Source organism: Dendrobates tinctorius, unplaced genomic scaffold, assembly GCF_039654945.1.
Source record: "Dendrobates tinctorius isolate UK_male_01 unplaced genomic scaffold, ASM3965494v1 ptg000165l, whole genome shotgun sequence".
NCBI lineage: Eukaryota > Metazoa > Chordata > Amphibia > Anura > Dendrobatidae > Dendrobates > Dendrobates tinctorius.
In genome coordinates, this window is record NW_027361832.1 from 3,681,241 (window position 1) to 3,701,402 (window position 20,162).

The window sequence follows — 20,162 nt, forward strand, 5'->3', positions numbered from 1 at the left end:
GTACAATTTTTTTTTTTCCTGAAGCATTTCTTTACAGTCTTCTGATGGGGCAGTGCCTAGTTTGGAGCAGATTTCTACAGAAGTTGCTGCAAAGAAGTGACTTGCACTTTTTTCCCACATCGCTAAAACCTCTATTGGAAGAAAATGGCTCAAAAATTGAATAGAAAGAAGTTTTCCAAGCATTTTTTTAGGAGGATTTTGGAGCCGGTTCGCTCCAAATAAACCTCCCCAAAATTCTCAGCGTCAATATAACTTTTTAAAGGGGTTTCTACTTGGACGTGTCTGTTTTGGGGATGCAGCAGCTGTGATCGCTATCCACCCAGAGACTATGGAGCGTTTTCTTCCATGGGGTGATGTGGTCACATGGTGGCGACCTCCGATCTCTCGGCTGGTGCACTAATCTGGATCTAGTGTCACGGATGCTTGGATTACAAAGAATCATACATGGACTCATCTGATGCATTGAGGGTGTCTTCTGTGGCTTTGCTCTTGTAACCCGTTCTCTCCTTCTTCTTCCTTCAGCTGTTTTTTATGCACCTTCTTCCTAATTTTGCTGAATGTTGGTGGGACCAAGTTATCCTGGACATCCTCTTATGTAATGGAGGCGGCATCCTTCTGGGCATGGTGGTCTGTCGCTTTTTGGAGATGAGATCTTATCACTGGGCAAGTTTCAAGTAGGTGCAACTTCGGGGGAAGCCTTTTTCTCTGCACATTTGCATGTCTGCTGTTATTAAAGTGCACCGTCACTGACACGTCTCCCCGCTTCTCTGAGGGGTCAGAATAAGAGGTTGGCCATGCTCCACTCAGCTTCATGCTCCTTATGTTAGGAGATATATAAAGTACAAATATATCAGAGTATTTTGTGCCTGTGTAAGGGTTTTCCATTTCTTGCCCAGGTAGAGTATATAAAAAAAAAAAATCCTATACACTCCTGGAACAATGACATTTCCCTACTCCTTCACACTTACCACAGTGTTCCCTGAAGGTCTAGCAGCATCAGCATCCAGAGGGGGCGTCACGTGATCATAGTGAACAGCAGTAGATTGGCTGCAGCGGTCAGGTGTCGCCCTTCCCAGATGCTGATGCTCCAAGACTGGCGAGGGACACAATGGGAAGTGCAGAGGAGCCGGTACTCCAGAAGATGAGTATAGGATTTTTTTTTTGTGGGAACGCTCAGCGACCTCCAATATTTGCCTGTTCTTTCTCATTAAGGGACATTCACACGACCACCGGGAAAATAAAGAGGGCTGTGTTACAGTTTACCCCGGCCAGCTGGATCTACGTGCGTTGGTTCGACCCTAAATCCTCTTTTCAGAGAGTGGCTGGAGTCTATCTGTTCATGATCATCTGGCAGGTAAGGGCGTCCGTCTGTGCCGATATTGGTGGCTCTTACTGATTGTGACCGTGTTACCAGTACAGCGCTCCCTATGGTCACAATGTTATCCACATGCAATGATCTTTGCTGCTCCATATTCACAAAAATCCATATCCAGTGCTACAGACAGTCTGGAAACCTGAGGATCCATCCAGCCTACAAGGGGCCGTATACTGATAAAATGCCAGATTGCTGCCGTGCACGTCCTGATTGGCTGCTCAGTAATATTTGAAATTGTCATAAAAGTGTATAGAGAGTCGCACATAAGCAGCCCCCTCTCCGTTCCCTGCAGAGCAAGATATGGTCCTGTTCCTGATATGGGAACATACATGCCAGTCTGAAAAAAAAAACATCTCCGAGAACAAAACCGTGAAATGCCCCGATCATGGTGCATGGGACAGAGCTCCAATATCTCCAGTGAACAGCCTTGTTCTCTGGATTTGTGGGTATCCCAGAAATTGGCCCCCCACCGATCAGCAAAATATAACTTATTCTGTGGACAGGTGATAACCTGTCCTGTTTGGACCGACCCTACAAGCCCTAAACTTAGTCTAGTCTCCCATCATGGACACTAACCATATACACCGGGCTCCATTCACCCCCACGGAGGTTAATAATATGTCCACACGGCATCTATCGGCGTACTGCAAAGAAAAGGTAAGGAGCAGCATAGTAGACTAAACTTTTCCATGGGAAAATTACACAGTAAATAAGTCTACGTTTTTATGCCGTGGGGCTCGACAGACGACGTATCCTACTGTTTACCTATAAAGTGACAGATGTGATAGTGTGGGGTGGATAGGCTCTAATAGGTCAATGAAGGACTGAAGTGATGGACATTATTTACAACCAAAAATATGACATTTCTATCACATGCAAGGACCAGAGCTGTGTTGGAAGCTTTACCTTTTACACAGACTTGTCAGAAGACGTCATCTGCGTGGGGTCTGTGCCTTGCAGCCCTCCAACCATGGTTACTAGAAGGAAGAGCCCACAATTTACCTTCTGACTATAGATGTCCAAGTCTGTAGTCATCATCGACCAATCATTACTACACAAACTGCGATGGGCGGTGAGGAGACGAGCAGAAGGTTCAGAGGGTCCTGCCTCCTTCATTCTAGTAATTGGAGAGGGTCTCAGAGCTCAGACCCCCTCTGTTGACATGGCCGGGGTGATCCTCCGTGGTAAGGAGCCCTTATACGTTACATATTTGCTGTAAACACTATTGGATGACTGTAGAATGAAAGCATTTCGGACCGGTTGGATGAGCAATCGCTCTATAGGCTGCATGTCCATCGTCGGTCACCATTTACAGTTTACATGTATTGCATAATTGATAGAAAAAGTTAATAAAGTTTGTTTAAAAAAAAACCATAACATCTTACTTTGGCACAGCCTCTGAACTCAGATCGGCAGCAGCGGTGATGTGTGTTGTACACGTGACATCATTGCTGCAGCTAAAACACCGAGACCTAAAAGGTGACCGGGAGGGATAGGACCTGCTCTTCTCTTTTTTTTTTTTCCACTTTCTTATCTATTTTTATTCCATACTAGCTGAAGAGTCCGGCGTTGCCCGGGCATAGTACTTAACTGTGGGTCCTGCTGTCTTCCTTAACAGCCCCGCTCTCCACCCGCCATCACACTCTCTCCTTCCGCAGCCCCGCTCTCCACCCGCTGTCCCGTTCTATCCCTCCGCATCCGCGCTCTACATCCGTCTCTTCGTCCACAGCCCTGCTCTCCCGCTCTCTCCCTCTACAGCCCCGCTGTCTTCCTTCCTCCACATCCCCGCTCTCCATGCATCACACGCGGTGACGCCGGGACCAGGAGAGAGGTGTGTGGATTGTTAGTTCGGCCGGAGTGGGCGGAGCTAGAGTGGAGCTGCAGCGCATGTGATTGGGCAGCCTGTGGGGGGCGTGGCCTAGGGCGGGCACAGTGGGTGGAGCTTGCATAGTGGGAGGAGCTAGAGCAGAGCTGCCGCGCGTGTGATTGGGCGGCCTGCGGGGGCATGGCCTAGCGCTGTAGTAGGCCGCAGTAGAAGCCGGGGACTAAATTTAGGCCGGGAAGCTGCAGGGGAGAGGGGGGGTAGCACAGTTGGCGACGGGGAGCGCCGACTGAGCTGGGACAGGGTTGGGAGGGTGCCGGCACTATTCGGCCCCTGTCCTGAAGACGGTCTTCCTCCACAGCCCCGCTCCCCATGCACTGTCCTGCTGTATCTGCCCTCAGCCCCGCTCTGCTGCTTCGCGATTGGTTGGTGATACACACACACACACACACACACATTCAGATTTATATATAGATGTATATTAAGCCTATGAACACTGTAGGTGAGAATGTTATCATTTTACAATGAGGGACTTTAGGCCACAACGCAGTCAGATTTATAACGATGTTCCTCCTCGTCTCTGTGGCTGTGATTCCTTTCCTAAAATCCTGATGCTTCATTTTACAAATAAAACCTTCCGGCAGAGGATACAGCGCCGACTCTAGCTGCAACGCATGGCGTGCGGCCGAAGATCGCAGCACAGACACTCTACATGAGCATGTTGGGACTGGTAAAAATGGCTGCATCACCACTCGCAAAGTTACCGTGAAACCACTGATTTTCTGCGACTTGCATGTTTCGGCATCTTGAGGATTGAAGTGCCGCGATACGGTGCGATCTGGCACCACTACACTGTGGTGTTTGGCCGCACAACCAAAGACAGCCTCACGTTTTGTAGAGTGAAGCATCAGGAAAGAAGTCGCAGACACACGAAGGAAAACCATCCTCTATCTTCTTATTAAAGGGATCTTTTTGGTAACCAGATTCCTTTAACAGACCATCATGAAGAGAGAAAAAGGTGTGGGCAGACATATCGGAAACCCATTGGAGAGGCTGATGTGTGGCACCCTGGGGGTTTTTATGTCCGGGGTTATAAGATTTTGTGTTTTCGCTGTGCTCGTTCCCGTACACAGAGTATTTTCCTTTTCCTTCCCTTGCAGCTGACGGAGCTGAATACATTCTTCCTAAAGCACATCTTCGTGTTCCAAGCCAGTCACCCGCTCAGCTGGTGCCGGATTCTCTTTATTGGGATCATTACGGCTCCGACAGTCAGGTAATGGACGAGATGGATCATAAAGGAAATGCACGGAGTATCGCTTCTTACAGGCTTCACCTCCCCAACCTACAGGTCATGAAATTACCAAATCAGATCTTAATTTATTAAAGCAATTGTCCTCAGAATAGGACAACCATATCCGATCAGTGGGAATCCGACACGACCACCGATCAGCTGCGAGCAAGAATAGGAGCAGTTCTGCAGCAGCGACTATGTCATTAACCCCTTAATGACCGGAGCTTTTTTTTTTTTTTTTCGGTTTTGCATTTTCATTTTTTACTCCCCTTCTTCCCAGAGCCATAACTTTTTTTTTTTTTAGTTTTCCTTCAATATGGGCATGTGAGGGCTTATTTTTTGCGGGACGAGTTGTACTTTTGAAAGACATCATTGGTTTTAGCATGTCATGTACTCAAAAACGGGGAAAAGATTCCAAGTGCGGTGAAATTGCAAAAAAAAAAAAAGTGCAATCTCACACGTGTTTCTTGTTTGGCTTTTTTGCTAGGTTCACTAAATGATAAAACTGACCTGCCATTATGATTCTCCAGGTCATTACAAGTTCATAGACACCAAACATGTCTAGGTTCTTTTTCATCTAAGTGGTGAAAAAAATTCCAAAGGTTGCTAAAATAAGAAATAAAATTACGCCATTTTCCAAGACCCGTAGCGTCTCCATTTTTCGTGATCTGGGGTTGGGTGAGGGGTTATTTTTTGCGTGTCGGGCTGACGTTTTTAAGGATACCATTTATGTGCAGATACAATCTTTTGATCACCCGTTATTGAATTTTAATGCAACAAATTAAACGTAATTCTGGCGTTTTGATTTTTTCCCCACTACGCCGTTTAGCAATCGGGTTAATCCTTTTTTTATATTGATCGGGCGATTCTGAATGCGGTGATACCTAATGTGTGTATGTGTGATTTTTTTTTTTTTTCGTTTTATTTTGAATGGGGCGTTAAACTTTTTTATTTTTTTCTTATTTTTTTCAAAACTTTTTTTTTTAAATTTTGGCATGTTTCAGTAGCATCCATGGGAGGCTAGAAGCTGCCATAGCCTGATCGGCTCTTCTACATATAGTTGATGAGCAGATCGCCTCTATGTAGCTGAATTACAGCATTGCTATGAGCGCCAACCACCGGGTGGCGCTCATAGCAATCTGGCATCAACAACCGTAGAGGTCTCCAGGAGACCTCCGGTGTTTATGCCTACGCATTGCTGACCCCCGATAACGTGACGGGTTGGCAATGTGCGTATTTCCGGCACGGCGGCCAGAAGAGCTTGTTAAATGGCGCTGTTAGCGGCATTTAACTAGTTAATAGGCGCGGGTCGATCGCGATTCCATTCGCACCTATTGCAGTCACATGTCAAAACAGCTGACATGTCCCGGCTTTGATGCGGCCTCACCGCTGGAGCCCTCAGCAAAGCAGGGGATCCGACCTTGGACGTACTATTGCGTCCAAGGTCAGAAAGAGGTTAATATAAAAATGCTGGAAACCCCTTTTCTAGCACTATAGATTGCAATATTACAAAAATTATTTTTACCCCGCCAAAAATGCATGCATGTAAAAGTAAGAAAAAAAAAATTGTCCCCAAAAGTGGACAACCAGTTTTCACAACTAATATTTCTTTCTTCTGAATAACTTTAGTGACCAGTCCAAAGTGTCAGACAGATAAAAGAATTCCTAAACATTTCGGTCCTCCCCAGCTAAATTCCCGTACATCGGCTACTTGTGATTAGTGACCACGTATTCCGGTGTTGTGGTGTCAGATTATCTGGAATCGTTGCTCCTTCCATAATCAGATCTGTCACATTATTGTATTGATTCACAGACGTGTTCGTGGCTCCGAGTCGTGTCCGTAGGTGCTTCACATGGAGACAGATTTATCTCCCACTGAAGCCGATGACATCCGCTCCCAGGGGCTCGTGACCACTTCATTCTGGTGTCCTTTGGGGTCCCATCTCCCAGACCCCAACGGATCACAAATCTTGGTAGTGATGTGTATGTTCTCTAAGCCATCGTTTCAGCGCAGATCTTCTGATGGAGGTTTATTGACTCTTCTGTTGATATTTTCCAGTTTTACCCCTTATACACCCCCCGCTATATACCCCCGGTTCTGAGCCGCACTTACCGTCCTTCCTCCTATATTTTACAGGCAATACTACGCATATCTTACAGATACACAGTGCAAAAGAGTCGGTACCCAGTGCTGGGTGTTCGGGTGAGTAGCATCTTTGCATTGAGCTGTCCCTCTATTTCTCCTCCTGGCACTGGATGAATGAGGAGACAGCCAGGCATTGCCATTTCTCTTGTTCTCTTGATCATTTGGTTTGTTCCTTGCAGTTAGTAGGCCGATAATACGTGGAGGCAGGAGGGGAATGGCTTGGCCATGACCTGACTTGTTGTCAGTGAGCTCATTACATCATATGATTAAATCTATTGCTTTCCTGACCTCAGATTCTCTCACCGTAATTTATGATTTATAGGGTTATCCCCATCTCCAAGTTCCTATCCTAATATGTAGTAGGTGTAGTCATAATAATAATAGTAGCAAATACCTCCAATTAAAAATGTAGTATAGTTCGCCTGATTTGCTACGTCACTTACCCCATAAGCAGGGCATTGCAGTAGCTTAGGTATCCATGGTTACAACCACTAGTAACAAACTGTCAATATTTGAGTGGTCGTAACCATGGATACCTAAGTTACTGCAATATCCTGCACATGGGGTAAGTGACCTAGCAAATCAGAAGAACTATACTACATTTCTAAAAGGAGGTATTTGCTAATATTACTGAAAATAAACATATTTCTTATTGGGATAGGATCTTGGAGATGGGAATGCCTCGTTAACATCCACTTACGAAGTACCTGGTCTCCTAACATCCCTATGAATATTAAAGTCAGCCAAACCAACTACTTTTAGCCGACCCATTTAGGGAAGAATTGTTTTGTTCTCCTGTGAGGTAAGCTGCCGCCTGTGATTTCTGAAACTTTAGTTTTTTGATAGCAAGGATAGTACAGTCTGCAGTGTTATACCTGCCGCCATATATACCCAAACCGCGAGGGATCTTATTAAACAGGTCATCAGTATCAGACTGGTGGCGGTGCGACACCCTGGCTGCCCCCACCGAGCAGTTGTTTGAGGCGGTGGCGGATGTACACTGTCTATGGAGCTGGTAATAGTATATAGAAACTTAGCACTCAACTTAAGGATAATCAAGGAAGATTTATTGTAGTAGGAAGGAAAACGCAGCGGATCCCACGTCTGGAGGCACGTATGCCGCTGTTCCACTTCTAATTAAGCTTACCAGCCAAGCCTGAGGACAGCATGTCCCAAGACTGAGCACACCAAGCTATTCAATAGGTGCATATCCTATTGCAAGAAATCTAGCACATACACGTAACTGAAGAAGGTCATTTGTTGACCGAAACGTTTTCCTTCCTACTACAATAAATCTTCCTTGATTATACTTAAGTTGAGTGCTAAGTTTCTATATACTATCTATACAGTTTGGGAACCTAACTTTAGCACCACCCTCTAGTTGTGCCCATGTTGTTTTGTTTCACGTTTTTTATGGAGCTGGTAAAGCACAACTCCGTACACTTTGTAGTCAGTGATCTCAATAGTAGACAACTCCTATAAAGTCACTGGCTTCTGTCCGGATTCACCACTTCATATCTGAACACGAGTCCAGAAAAGCTCTGACTATAACAGAAGCAGTGACACGAGTGCTATCCCGACCAAAGCGGAGACCTCGCCGAACAGTAAGAGCCATCATCTGCCAACACTCAAAGCTTCGGGAAGGGAAGAATCTACTGAGAGTCTCATGGAAGAAAGTGCAAAGTTGTATCCATGGTCCAAAAGTAACTTGGTGTAATGTTCTGGGAGAACGGGACAACCCAATAGGGACTTGGCACCTTCTGCCCAGTATGGCGGTGTGAGACAGATATTGTTCTGCTGCTTTGGGAACTCGAACTTGTCATTTTTTTAAGGATCTATAGATTCCACCTGGGGATAGAGAAACTGGCCACTGTGTGTGGAGGGGATAGAGAAACCGGCCACTGTGTGTGGAGGGGATAGAGAAACCTGCCACTGTGTATGGGGGGATAGAGATACCGGCCACTGTGTATGGGGGGATAGAGAAACCGGCCACTGTGTATGGGGGATAGAGATACCGGCCACTGTGTATGGGGGATAGAGATACCGGCCACTGTGTATGGGGGGATAGAGATACCGGCCACTGTGTATGGGGGGATAGAGAAACCGGCCACTGTGTATGGGGGGGGATAGAGAAACCGGCCACTGTGTATGGGGGGGGGGAATAGAGAAACCTGCCACTGTGTATGGGGGGATAGAGAAACCGGCCACTGTGTATGGGGGGGATAGAGATACCGGCCACTGTGTATGGGGGGATAGAGAAACCGGCCACTGTGTATGGGGGGATAGAGAAACCGGCCACTGTGTATGGGGGGATAGAGATACCAGCTACTGTATGGGGGGATAAAGAAACCGGACACTCTGTATGGGGGGGATAGAGAGACCGGCCACTGTGTATGGGGGGATAGAGATACCGGCCACTGTGTGTGGGGGGGGCATAGAGAAACCTGCCACTGTGTATGGGGGGATAGAGAAACCGGACACTCTGTATGGGGGGGATAGAGAAACCGGCCACTGTGTGTGGGGTGGATAGAGAAACCGGCCACTGTGTGTGGGGGAATAGAGAAACCGGCCACTGTGTATGGGGGGATAGAGATACCGGCCACTGTGTGTGGGGGGGGGATAGAGAAACCGGACAATCATGGGGGGGATAGAGATACCGGCCACTGTGTTTGGGGGGATAGAGAAACCGGCCACTGTGTTTGGGGGATAGAGAAACCGGCCACTGTGTGTGGGGGGGATAGAGAAACCGGACACTCTGTATGGGGGGATAGAGAAACCGGCCACTGTGTATGGGGGGATAGAGAAACCGGCCACTGTGTATGGGGGGGGTAGTGAAACCGGCCACTGTGTATCGGGGGATAGAGAAACCGGCCACTGTGTATGGGGGGATAGAGATACCGGCCACTGTGTATGGGGGGATAGAGAAACCGAACACTCTGTATGGGGGAGATAGAGAAACCGGCCACTGTGTGTGGGGGGATAGAGAAACCGGCCACTGTGTGTGGGGGGATAGAGAAACCGGACACTCTGTATGGGGGAGATAGAGAAACCGGACACTCTGTATGGGGGAGATAGAGAAACCGGCCACTGTGTGTGGGGTGGATAGAGAAACCGGCCACTGTGTGTGGGGTGGATAGAGAAACCGGCCACTGTGTGTGGGGTGGATAGAGAAACCGGACACTCTGTGTGGGGGGATAGAGAAACCGGCCACTGGGTATGGGGGGATAGAGAGACCGGCCACTGAGTATGGGGGGGATAGAGAAACCGGCCACTCTGTATGGGGGGGATAGAGAAACCGGACACTCTGTATGGGGGGGGTAGAGAAACCGGACACTCTGTATGGGGGGGGTAGAGAAACCGGACACTCTGTATGGGGGGGGGGTAGAGAAACCGTCCACTGTGTGTGGGGGGATAGAGAAACCGGCCACTGTGTGTGGGGGAATAGAGAAACCGGCCACTGTGTATGGGGGGATAGAGATACCGGCCACTGTGTATGGGGGGGATAGAGAAACCGGACACTGTGTATGATCTTATAGGTCAAGAGCGCCTCACAGAAGGTCTCCTCTCCAGGACTCCGTGTTATGAGTTAGAGTGTAGCGACGCCTTCCTACCACTACATCATGGCATGCTCGGAGGTGTAGTCCCCCCAGAGCTGGAGTGCAGTTCATCTGTAGACGCTGGATATTTATGTAAATGGCAATGTCCTCCACATACTGACTGACACCCAGTTATTGGAAATAGGAGGGCAGAACTGGTTAAAATCCACTTCTGTCTTCTTAATACTAAATCTGGAGTACTGTCCTGAGATGTTGGTCTTTAAGAGGTTAATATATTCGGGCCATATGTATTAGTGAAGAGATGACTACAAGCGTAACATGTAAAATGTCCTTCTGATTCAGTGATGTGTTATTTTACAGAGCAATCGCCTTCCTAGAAGCCATCGTGTGTATTAAGTTTGGGCAGGACCTGTTCTCCAAGACCCATCTGCTGTACGTGGTGCTGTGGCTCCTGTGTGTGGTAGGTCGTCGTCCAGCTGATGTGTATGAAATGGTATATAATTGTAGTAAATAATAATATTGCTCAGACGTGCCCAAAGGCAAGGATGCAGCCCCCCTATGGTGGTCCTGCCAACCGCACATCCGTATCGATCATGACACAGGAAAGGAGCATCCCCCTCTGCTGTATGACTGTGTGACCAGTGCAGAGTGTGAAGGGGGCTGGCTCTCACGTTGTAGTAGCCAAGCCAACCCCCTTGTGTCACAGCTGACATGGCCTGGCGCGTACATGTTATCCTGCAGAGAGCAATAATTTGCTGCATTGGTGTAGACGGCACATGATAACTGCAAGGAAGTAAACTAAGACAGTCTAGGAGCAGTAATAACTGCGTCTTCTAAGCGGTTATGTACTTGATTATCATTGTTATCTCACCTGGGTGGGAAATGCCATGTAAACAAATGCCACAATTTCTCCTTTTTTTTTTTTTTTTGGTTATCTCGCCTCCCCAAAAAATGGAAGAAAAAAATGATGAAAAAGATTAAAAACTAATTCTTCCAAACAAAAAAAAAAAAGCAAAACAACAGAGTTTTATGGAATGAAAGTCTTGGCAGTTAGGGGTTAAACACGAGGAGTTTCACCTTTTTGATCTAGATCTGTCCTCATTGGTCGCTCACCATCCTCCTCTGACCTCTTGCGATCATGCATTCAGCATCCTCCCCTGACCTCTTGCGATCATGCGTTCACCATCCTCCCCTGACCTCTTGCGATCATGCGTTCACCATCCTCCCCTGACCTCTTGCGATCATGCGTTCACCATCCTCCCCTGACCTCTTGCCATCATGCGTTCACCATCCTCCCCTGACCTCTTGCCATCATGCGTTCACCATCCTCCCCTGACCTCTTGCCATCATGCGTTCACCATCCTCCCCTGACCTCTTGCGATCATGCGTTCACCATCCTCCCCTGACCTCTTGCGATCATGCGTTCACCATCCTCCCCTGACCTCTTGCGATCATGCGTTCACCATCCTCCCCTGACCTCTTGCGATCATGCGTTCACCATCCTCCCCTGACCTCTTGTGATCATGCATTCACCATCCTCCCCTGACCTCTTGCGATCAAGCGCTCACCATCCTCCTCTGACCACTTACGATCTTGTCTGCCTTTGCAGCAGCTGCCTGGCACTGGTCGCTTCACTGCTAATTTCCAGTAATGTTTTCTCATCCTGGGGACATAATGACGTCCTCTTATATAATCCTTTAACTACCACCAAATCACATAAAATAAAGGACAGAATGTTTATCAAATTATGTTTTAAGCGTTAATAATAGACAATTATTAACACAACTACAAAAGACAAAACAATTAAAAACAAAACATAAAAGGAAAATGGACAGTGTGGTCAAACTAATAAGTAGCATGAAACCAGAAAAAAAAATCTGGCAATGTAACAAAGTAAGAGAGGCATAGGATTGTAGTCGTCACAGATTACAGAAACATAGAGTTTATATAGCCGCACAATGGATAATAGTATAACTAGTCCCTGAATATATGGAGCACTGATGCTGCAAAAATACAAACATATCACTGGGAGATATCAATTTGAAGAGTTAGGAGACCCCCTACATTAGCGCTCAGATAATACAAAGTATCAACTGAAACTAAACTGAAGCCTGTACCCACCATGTGCCATTATGCATAAAGACCACTTTTCCAAGTACCCCGACGCGCGTTTCACAGGTAGTGTCATCAGTCGATTTTTAGACTGATTTCTATTACCTGGTGGCACATCTGTGACAAACCAGGTAATACAATTACTTGTGGCCATTTTCCTTTTATTTGGGTTTTATGTTTTTTTGTTTGTTTGTTTTGTCTTTTGAAATTGTTTTAATAATGTCTACTAATAAAATTTAAACATATTTTGATAAAAATTATGTACTTTATTGTACTTTTGTTTTATGTGATTTGGTGGTAGTTATAGGATTACGGTAAGTATTTTTTTTTTGTTATTTTTTTAGTACCCCAAAATGTAAATTAAATTGGATTATTTTGAATATTCATTACATTTTCCAGTTTTGGCTCTTAATGTGATCTTAACCTTCAGTTCCCACTTCTCTTCTGGTGGCTCTATATAAAGTGTTTTTTTTTTTCCCTCGTCAGTAATGTTGTCCTTGGTGAATGTATGACGTCGCTGTGACTGTTGTCGTGTGGTTATTAAGTAAGCTAAATGTGTTTTCTTGGTGTCCATTGCAGGCGATTACAACGTTCCTCTGCCTCTATGGGATGGTGTGGTACGCCGATCACTGTGGACAAAGGCAGAAGGTATCGATATCATGGCAGGAGATTATATCAGCTGGCAATGATCCCCTTTAGCCCATTTGCACTTGATAACATAATAGTAATGCTCTGGGGAACGTGGAAGTGTAAGGACACAGACGCAGGCTGTGCTGCACAGCCAGCACTTACCTTCTGACATCAGCGACCAGAGCTGGCTCCGATCACTGTTGTTTTAATATTTAAAGGGGTTGTCCACCACTGCCCATTCTTAAATGCTGTAGTCCCCCCCGTAAAATAAAATGAAAACCTTGTACTCCCCTTCCACACCAACTTCAGATCTCGTTATGGGGCTCACCGGGAGTCCTGGTAAGTTATTCTAGTTCATGGGTCTTCCGAGGCAAAGTCCAGCACTGCCGACGGGAACTTAAGGACCGAATACATCTACTGGACGTCCCTGGTGTCTTCTACTCCTTTTATAGGTTCCTGTCTCTGACATGTCTCTTATTTCTTCTTTCCAGAGCTATTCTGAGTGTGAGGACAGCACGTATAACACCGATGTTCCCTGGCATCACACAGAGAAGACGGGTAGGTGATATTTAAAGGGGTATTCCCATCTCCAAGACCCTATCCCAATATGTAGTAGTTGTAATATAATAATAATAATAATAATAATAATAATAATAATAACAAATCCCTCCAATTAGTAATGTAGTATAGTTCTTCTGATTCACTGTGTCTCTTTCGTCATGTGCAGGCATTTGCAGTCGCTTAGGTAACGAGCACTGACATAGTGACAATTAGTTAGGTAATTGCTACTGGTCGTAACCGTGGATACATGCAATGCCTACACATGAGGGAAGATACATAGCTAATCAGAAGAACTATACTACATTTCTAATTGGAGGTATTTATTATTATTATTATTATTATTATTATTATTATTATTATTATTATTATTACAACTACTACATATTGGGATAGGATCTTGGAGAAGGGAATGCCCATTTAATAACGTCTATCACTCACCATAAAATATAATACTAGTAGCTATAAATGGGTCCATAAATACACATGGAAAAGTAATATTGAAGATATTAGTTTTTTTTTTTTTTTTTTTATTTCAGACCCCCTCTCATTTCGCCCAAATGAAGAAAAAAAAAAAAAAAAAAAGCTTTACACCCCCCACCCAGGTCCAGTGATAAGTATGTACAGCAGCTCTTAACGTCTGCAGCTCTGACACTTGGCACTGGACCTGGGAAGGGTGTGTATAGCAGGTTTTTGCTGGTTTAAAACAAACCGCAGCTGGAGAACAGAAATTTTCCCAAACCTGGGAATCTCTAGAAATAACTTCTTACGGTAATAATACACTGGGCTTCTTCTGTATCTTTTTGGAAGAGGAAGATGAATAGTAATAATACTAAAGTAGGGGCGTCTAGGAGATGGTGGCACTTGAGCGTCAGGGGGATTCTGTGCTCTGGCTCCAACATGGCTGCATCGGCAGCGCCTCCATAGTGCAGGCTATGCGCACTATTATTGGGGGCCGCTGATGGGAGGGGTGTGATCAGATGCCCCTCATCGGTACAGAACTTCCCATCACAATGTATTAGTAAGTGTAAAAATAACATTCAAGTTGTCAGCCCCTTTGATGGAGACATATTTTGGCGAAACTTTATTAGGTAGAAATAGAAAATCCTTTATCATTTTTAACTTTTTTTCTTGAAGAGAATCTTTTCCAGCCTTAAGATACAGGAATAAGCATGGACTGAATATGACGAGGAGCCTTCCTCCTGTTATACAGTGGATTTGTGCTTGTTTGGGGCATTCTTCTCCAGAATAATGTCTGAATTCAGGCGTCGTACATGGTTGTTAAATGTGTCAGATTTGATGATTCCGTATGTCCTTGTGCCACTTTCATGAGGTCTTATTCCTGTGCTACTAGATGGCGCCCCAGGCCCACCCTAAGACTTTGCCTTCTATAATTTGTTGCTGTTCTCCATTTTTTTTCGCTCACTTTTTTGGCTCCCGTCTGCACATTTTCGGACGCTTCCTCTGACCCGTCTGCACATTATCGGCTCCCGCCTGTGACCCGTCTGCACATTATCGGCTCCCGCCTGTGACCCGTCTGCACATTATCGGCTCCCGCCTGTGACCCGTCTGCACATTATCGGCTCCCGCCTGTGACCCGTCTGCACATTATCGGCTCCCGCCTGTGACCCGTCTGCACATTATCGGCTCCCGCCTGAGACCCGTCTGCACATTATCGGCTCCCGCCTGTGACCCGTCTGCACATTATCGGCTCCCGCCTGTGACCCGTCTGCACATTATCGGCTCCCGCCTGTGACCCGTCTGCACATTATCGGCTCCCGCCTGTGACCCGTCTGCACATTATCGGCTCCCGCCTGTGACCCGTCTGCACATTATCGGCTCCCGCCTGTGACCCGTCTGCACATTATCGGCTCCCGCCTGTGACCCGTCTGCACATTATCGGCTCCCGCCTGTGACCCGTCTGCACATTATCGGCTCCCGCCTGTGACCCGTCTGCACATTATCGGCTCCCGCCTCTGACCCGTCTGCACATTATCGGCTGCCGCCTCTGACCCGTCTGCACATTTTCGGCTGCCGCCTCTGACCCGTCTGCACATTTTCGGCTGCCGCCTCTGACCCGTCTGCACATTTCCGGCTGCCGCCTCTGACCCGTCTGCACATTTTCGGCTGCCGCCTCTGACCCGTCTGCACATTATCGGCTCCCGCCTCTGACCCGTCTGCACATTTTCGGCTGCCGCCTCTGACCCGTCTGCACATTTTCGGCTGCTGCCTCTGACCCGTCTGCACATTTCCGTCTGCCGCCTCTGACCCGTCTGCACATTTCCGTCTGCCGCCTCTGACCCGTCTGCACATTTCCGTCTGCCGCCTCTGACCCGTCTGCACATTTCCGGCTGCCGCCTCTGACCCGTCTGCACATTTTCGGCTGCCGCCTCTGACCCGTCTGCACATTTTCGGCTGCCGCCTCTGACCCATCTGCACATTTCCTTCCTTTTGTTAATATTCGCACTGTAATTCCTTTTTCTTTTACAGAAGTTCCGGTGAGACACAATGAAGGCTCCACGACGTCCCGGAGGAAGAATCGCAGGGGGAAAGCCACCAATGGCATCGGAAAGAAGTAACTGTGAGACAGAAGGCAGACTTTACTACCGGTCCGCGGGCTGAACCTGCTGATGACAATCTGCGTCCCCCAATTCACAGAGCATGAAGAAGGACGGACTGGTCATCAGCAAGACCGCGACTCCGGGGGGCTCGGGACCCCAAGTGACTGTGAATTTCCAAACCATTCACCTTTTCTTGCTATTCTGACCCTGGACCCTGCTGTCCTTTGTCTCCCCTGGCAGTAGGATTCCAGCGTGGTCACAGCGGCTCCTCACCGTGCTGCACGGCGGAGACCATCCTTTCGCTCCATGACCCGCAGACTTTTTGTGATGCGCTGCTTGCTTTTGACATTTCTTTCTGTCCGTCGGCGGCTTCGATCCCCGCTGACTCTTCTCATCCGTTTTACTGTATAGTGTGATCTTACCAATGATTGCTGCTTTTTTTTTTTAGTACTTTACACATGCTCTGGGACAAGTCCTGCACGATGTCCTGCTTGTAATCTGCGTGAACTAAGGATTTTTTTTTAATTTTTAGGGCCCACCTAGATTCTGCTGTATCCAGACTGCAGACCACTTCTGTACCATTACGTGTAATGTAATGCACATAAGGAGCTCCACCTTCCATATCGTTACTCCCCACCTCCATATTTTTAGGGGCAAAATTCTGTGCTGATTTATCTTAATATATCTTTATAACGATCAGAGATCTGGTCCAAAAGCTCCAATTCCCCAGTATCGATGGATCTAAAAGTTACAAGGGCACTTCCTGCAGTCTCCACTAGAGGGCGCTCCCTGCAAACAGTGCTGTGTTCGCTTTTAACCCCCTCCCGCACTTTGCAGTGTGTTGGTGCAGTGTTGGGGTCTGGCGCCGGCTGAGGAGCAGAGCCCAGTCCACATACAGGGCAGGTGTCCGCCGTGTTATACAGCTGCCTTATGTCCTTAATCGTACTGACTAGAAGTCTAGTCGTCACATGACCGCCTGCTCATGGCACTGCAGAATCCTGAGAGCATTCAGAAGTCTGCAGTCACATACAATAAGACAAGCTTTGGACAACTCCTTGAAGCCCCCCAAAATTGTGCTTTTTATTTTTCACCTCTCTTGGAAACGTTTCATACAATATATCTGGTAAAATGAACAGTTTCGCTAAAAGCTACAATTTGGCCCAAATAAAAATAAGCCCTTGCATGGCTCTATCTGCGAAAAATAAAATAAAAAAATCTAAATGATTGCTCTTGGAAGAAAAGGAGGAAAAATTAAAAAAGAGCAAAAAAAGAAATAAAAATCTACATGGGGTTACTGTGTGCAGTAATCGCCCTCTGGTGGCGGCTACAGGCATTTTTAGGTTTGATCCTTGCAGTGGATTTGGAGCTCAATATCAGAAAAAAGCGGTAATAATCTAGCTTAAGACGTTAATGAGGACAGATTTTCGAGCCTATCTAAATAAAACAAATAATAAAAAATGGCTTTCAATATCGAACATTAAGTTCCAATCGTCGAACAGTGTGCGACATCTGACAGCCGAGGAGGCCGAACCTCTCCCCATAGTATTCAACGTTCCTGTTCCCCTCGGTCTCCTGTATGTCTACGGTTCTCGTCTGTTTTTTCTTAGATATTAATCCATTTCTGCTCGCTCAATCAGTGGCGTATTCTCCATCTCCAGAGAGCAGGCTGGTGGGAGAAATTACTGATTAAGTTGCCAAAATGCTCTCTCTCCAGAAGCTGCTGTACAATCCGGGTTACCACGCTCGTCGCCGAAGGGGGCCGCTGATTTGGGCAGCGCTGGAGTTTGTGGCAGCTGCTGTATGTCTGCCGCCATTAGTGGTCTAAACGTGGAGGTACAGAATAAACTGTTGTAAAAAAAAAATAAGTGCGTCTGTCATGTCATTCCACCTGCACCTTAGACCTCGTTCAGACCTTCGTTTTTCAGTTTTGAGACTCACCCCAATTCTGTTTTTCATAAAGTTTACTGTTTTAGCGTTTTTTTCAATCTTTTTAGAAGTTTTTACACATCCAGTTTATACAAATTCTCAATATTCTGTTGTCTTGGTTCTGAAGATATCAGCTAATCCGGACTGATGGCTGCCTCTTCTTGTATAATCGGCGCTAGCAGTTTATCATAATTTTTGGGTTTTTGTTTGTCTACTCGCATTTTTTTAGGATTAACCACATGGGATTGAGATCTGGGGGAGGGTGGGGTTTTTGGCCATGGATCCAAAATTTCAATGTTTTTGTTCACTGAGCCACTTAGTTATGGCTTTTGCCTTCAGACATGATCTCCATCATACTGGAGAAAGCATTGGTCATCATCAAATCGCTCCTCTCGATCGTTGGTAGAAGATGCTCTTGGAGAAGGTTTAGATCCCATTCTTTATTCATGACAGTGTTCTAAGGATAAATTGCGAGTGATCCCCCTCCATTGATGAAAAGCCCTCACACCAGAGTGGTCTTGGGAAGTACCGTTGGCAGGACGCCTGGTAGGCCTCACCTTTTCTTCTCTAGACAATCATTTTTCCAGATGTCTCAAAAAGTCTGAAGACATCAAAGAAAATAACTGCATGTAGTACAAAGAGTGGACTGCAGAGGACAGGGGGAAAGGTATTATCTCTGATGAAGGCTCTTCACACTGTTTGGGACATTTAGACGAATGTATGTCCAGAGAAGAAAAGTCCTGTGTCTGCCAACAGTAATCTATCCTAAGACAATTCATCTGTGGGGGCTTCTCATCCATGGAGGGGGCTCACTCACAATTTTACCCAAGAATGGGATCTAAACCTCCTCCAAGAGCATCTCCTACCAATGATTCAGGAGAAATTTGGTGACGAGCAATGATTTTTCCAGCATGATGGAGACCATGTCACAAGGCAAAAGTGATAACGAAGTGGCTCGCTGTACAAAGTATTGAACCTTTGGGTCTTTAGCCTGGAATCTCCCCAAATCTTAATCCCATCCCTCAAAAATTGAGTGGACAATCAAAAACCCAGAAATTGTGATAAACGCCAAGTACAGATGAGACAAGAACGGGTGGTCATCAGTCAGAATTTGACTTATATACAGCTGTCAGGACCAAGAGCAGAAGTTTGGAAAAATAAGGGACACAATGAAAATATTGAGACAGCAGAAAAAAAAAAAAACAAGAAAAAAAAGGAGCGCCAGCCAGAGAGCACAGTGAGTCCACACGGAAGGTGGGGAGTTGTAGGATTGAAGCTCCACTTACCTTGTAGGGGAGATAAAGATTCCTATCCCCTCTTCTTCCCGGTCAGCCTCTCCCCCTTGCACATAGACCATGTAAGACCATGTAACGGCGAGATTGTCGATCCAGCAAGAGACTCGCAGAATTAATTTAATGGATGAAAAGGAAACTTTCACAATTCAATAACAAAAAAAAAACTGGAAGAGGCTGACCTGGAAGAATGAGGGATAGGAATCTTTCTCCCCTCTGCGAAGTAAGTGGGGCTTGAATCCTTCAGCTCCCCATGCTCTTCGGCTGGCGCTCCTTTTCTTTGCTTGTTTCGTCTGTCTTACATTACAGCACCTGATTAGGATGACTGTACCCGGTAACAGAAGGCTGATTGAGCTGTAGTGAACCATATTTTTCAGACTATAAGATGCACCTCAAATTTTGGGGAGGAAAAAAAAAAAAGTATAAGATGCGGGTCCGTCTTACAGTTCGAATTTAAGGTAGCTTAGCTGGCGGCGGTGGAGTGGGGCGGTCACAGGTGGCATGGTGCCTTCCTCAGGAAGCCGACAGCGGGAAAAGTGGGGCAATGCTACAGGCGCTGAGTGGGAGGAGGGGGGTATCCCTGTGGTGCGATGCAGCGGGTCTTGTGTCGGCGGTGAGGCACAGCAGAGTGCGTTGCGTAGTGCAGGGTTAGGCCTCTTTCACACATCAGGTTTTCGCCGTCAGGCGCGATCCGGCGCTTTTGACAGAAACCGGATCCGGCGAAATGCAATGCCGGATCCGGTTTCCCCCCCATTGACTTGAATTTGCGCCGGATCGCTCCGGATGGCCATGCGTTTCATCCGGTTTTCGCCGGATCCGGCAATGTGTCTCGATCCGGCATCTGGAAAAAACGGCTACTGTAACGTTTTTTGTCTCCGGCGAAAAAGCCGGA

General features: G+C 46.6%; 1 protein-coding gene across 4 annotated transcripts in view; it reads left to right on the top strand.

Annotated features, from left to right (window-relative positions):
• PTDSS1 (phosphatidylserine synthase 1) overlaps positions 1 to 17,917 on the top strand; it is a 72,165-nt gene extending 54,248 nt beyond the window's left edge. For all 4 annotated transcript variants that reach the window (XM_073550419.1, XM_073550418.1, XM_073550421.1 and 1 more), the window contains 8 exons: positions 523 to 674; positions 1,213 to 1,354; positions 4,358 to 4,470; positions 6,626 to 6,691; positions 10,552 to 10,651; positions 12,883 to 12,951; positions 13,425 to 13,491; positions 15,982 to 17,917. In XM_073550419.1, the coding sequence (XP_073406520.1) occupies positions 523 to 674; positions 1,213 to 1,354; positions 4,358 to 4,470; positions 6,626 to 6,691; positions 10,552 to 10,651; positions 12,883 to 12,951; positions 13,425 to 13,491; positions 15,982 to 16,070 (798 nt within the window). In that variant the 3' untranslated portion in view covers positions 16,071 to 17,917. The remainder of the gene's footprint in view (positions 1 to 522; positions 675 to 1,212; positions 1,355 to 4,357; positions 4,471 to 6,625; positions 6,692 to 10,551; positions 10,652 to 12,882; positions 12,952 to 13,424; positions 13,492 to 15,981) is intronic.
• Positions 17,918 to 20,162: the final 2,245 nt, after the last annotated feature.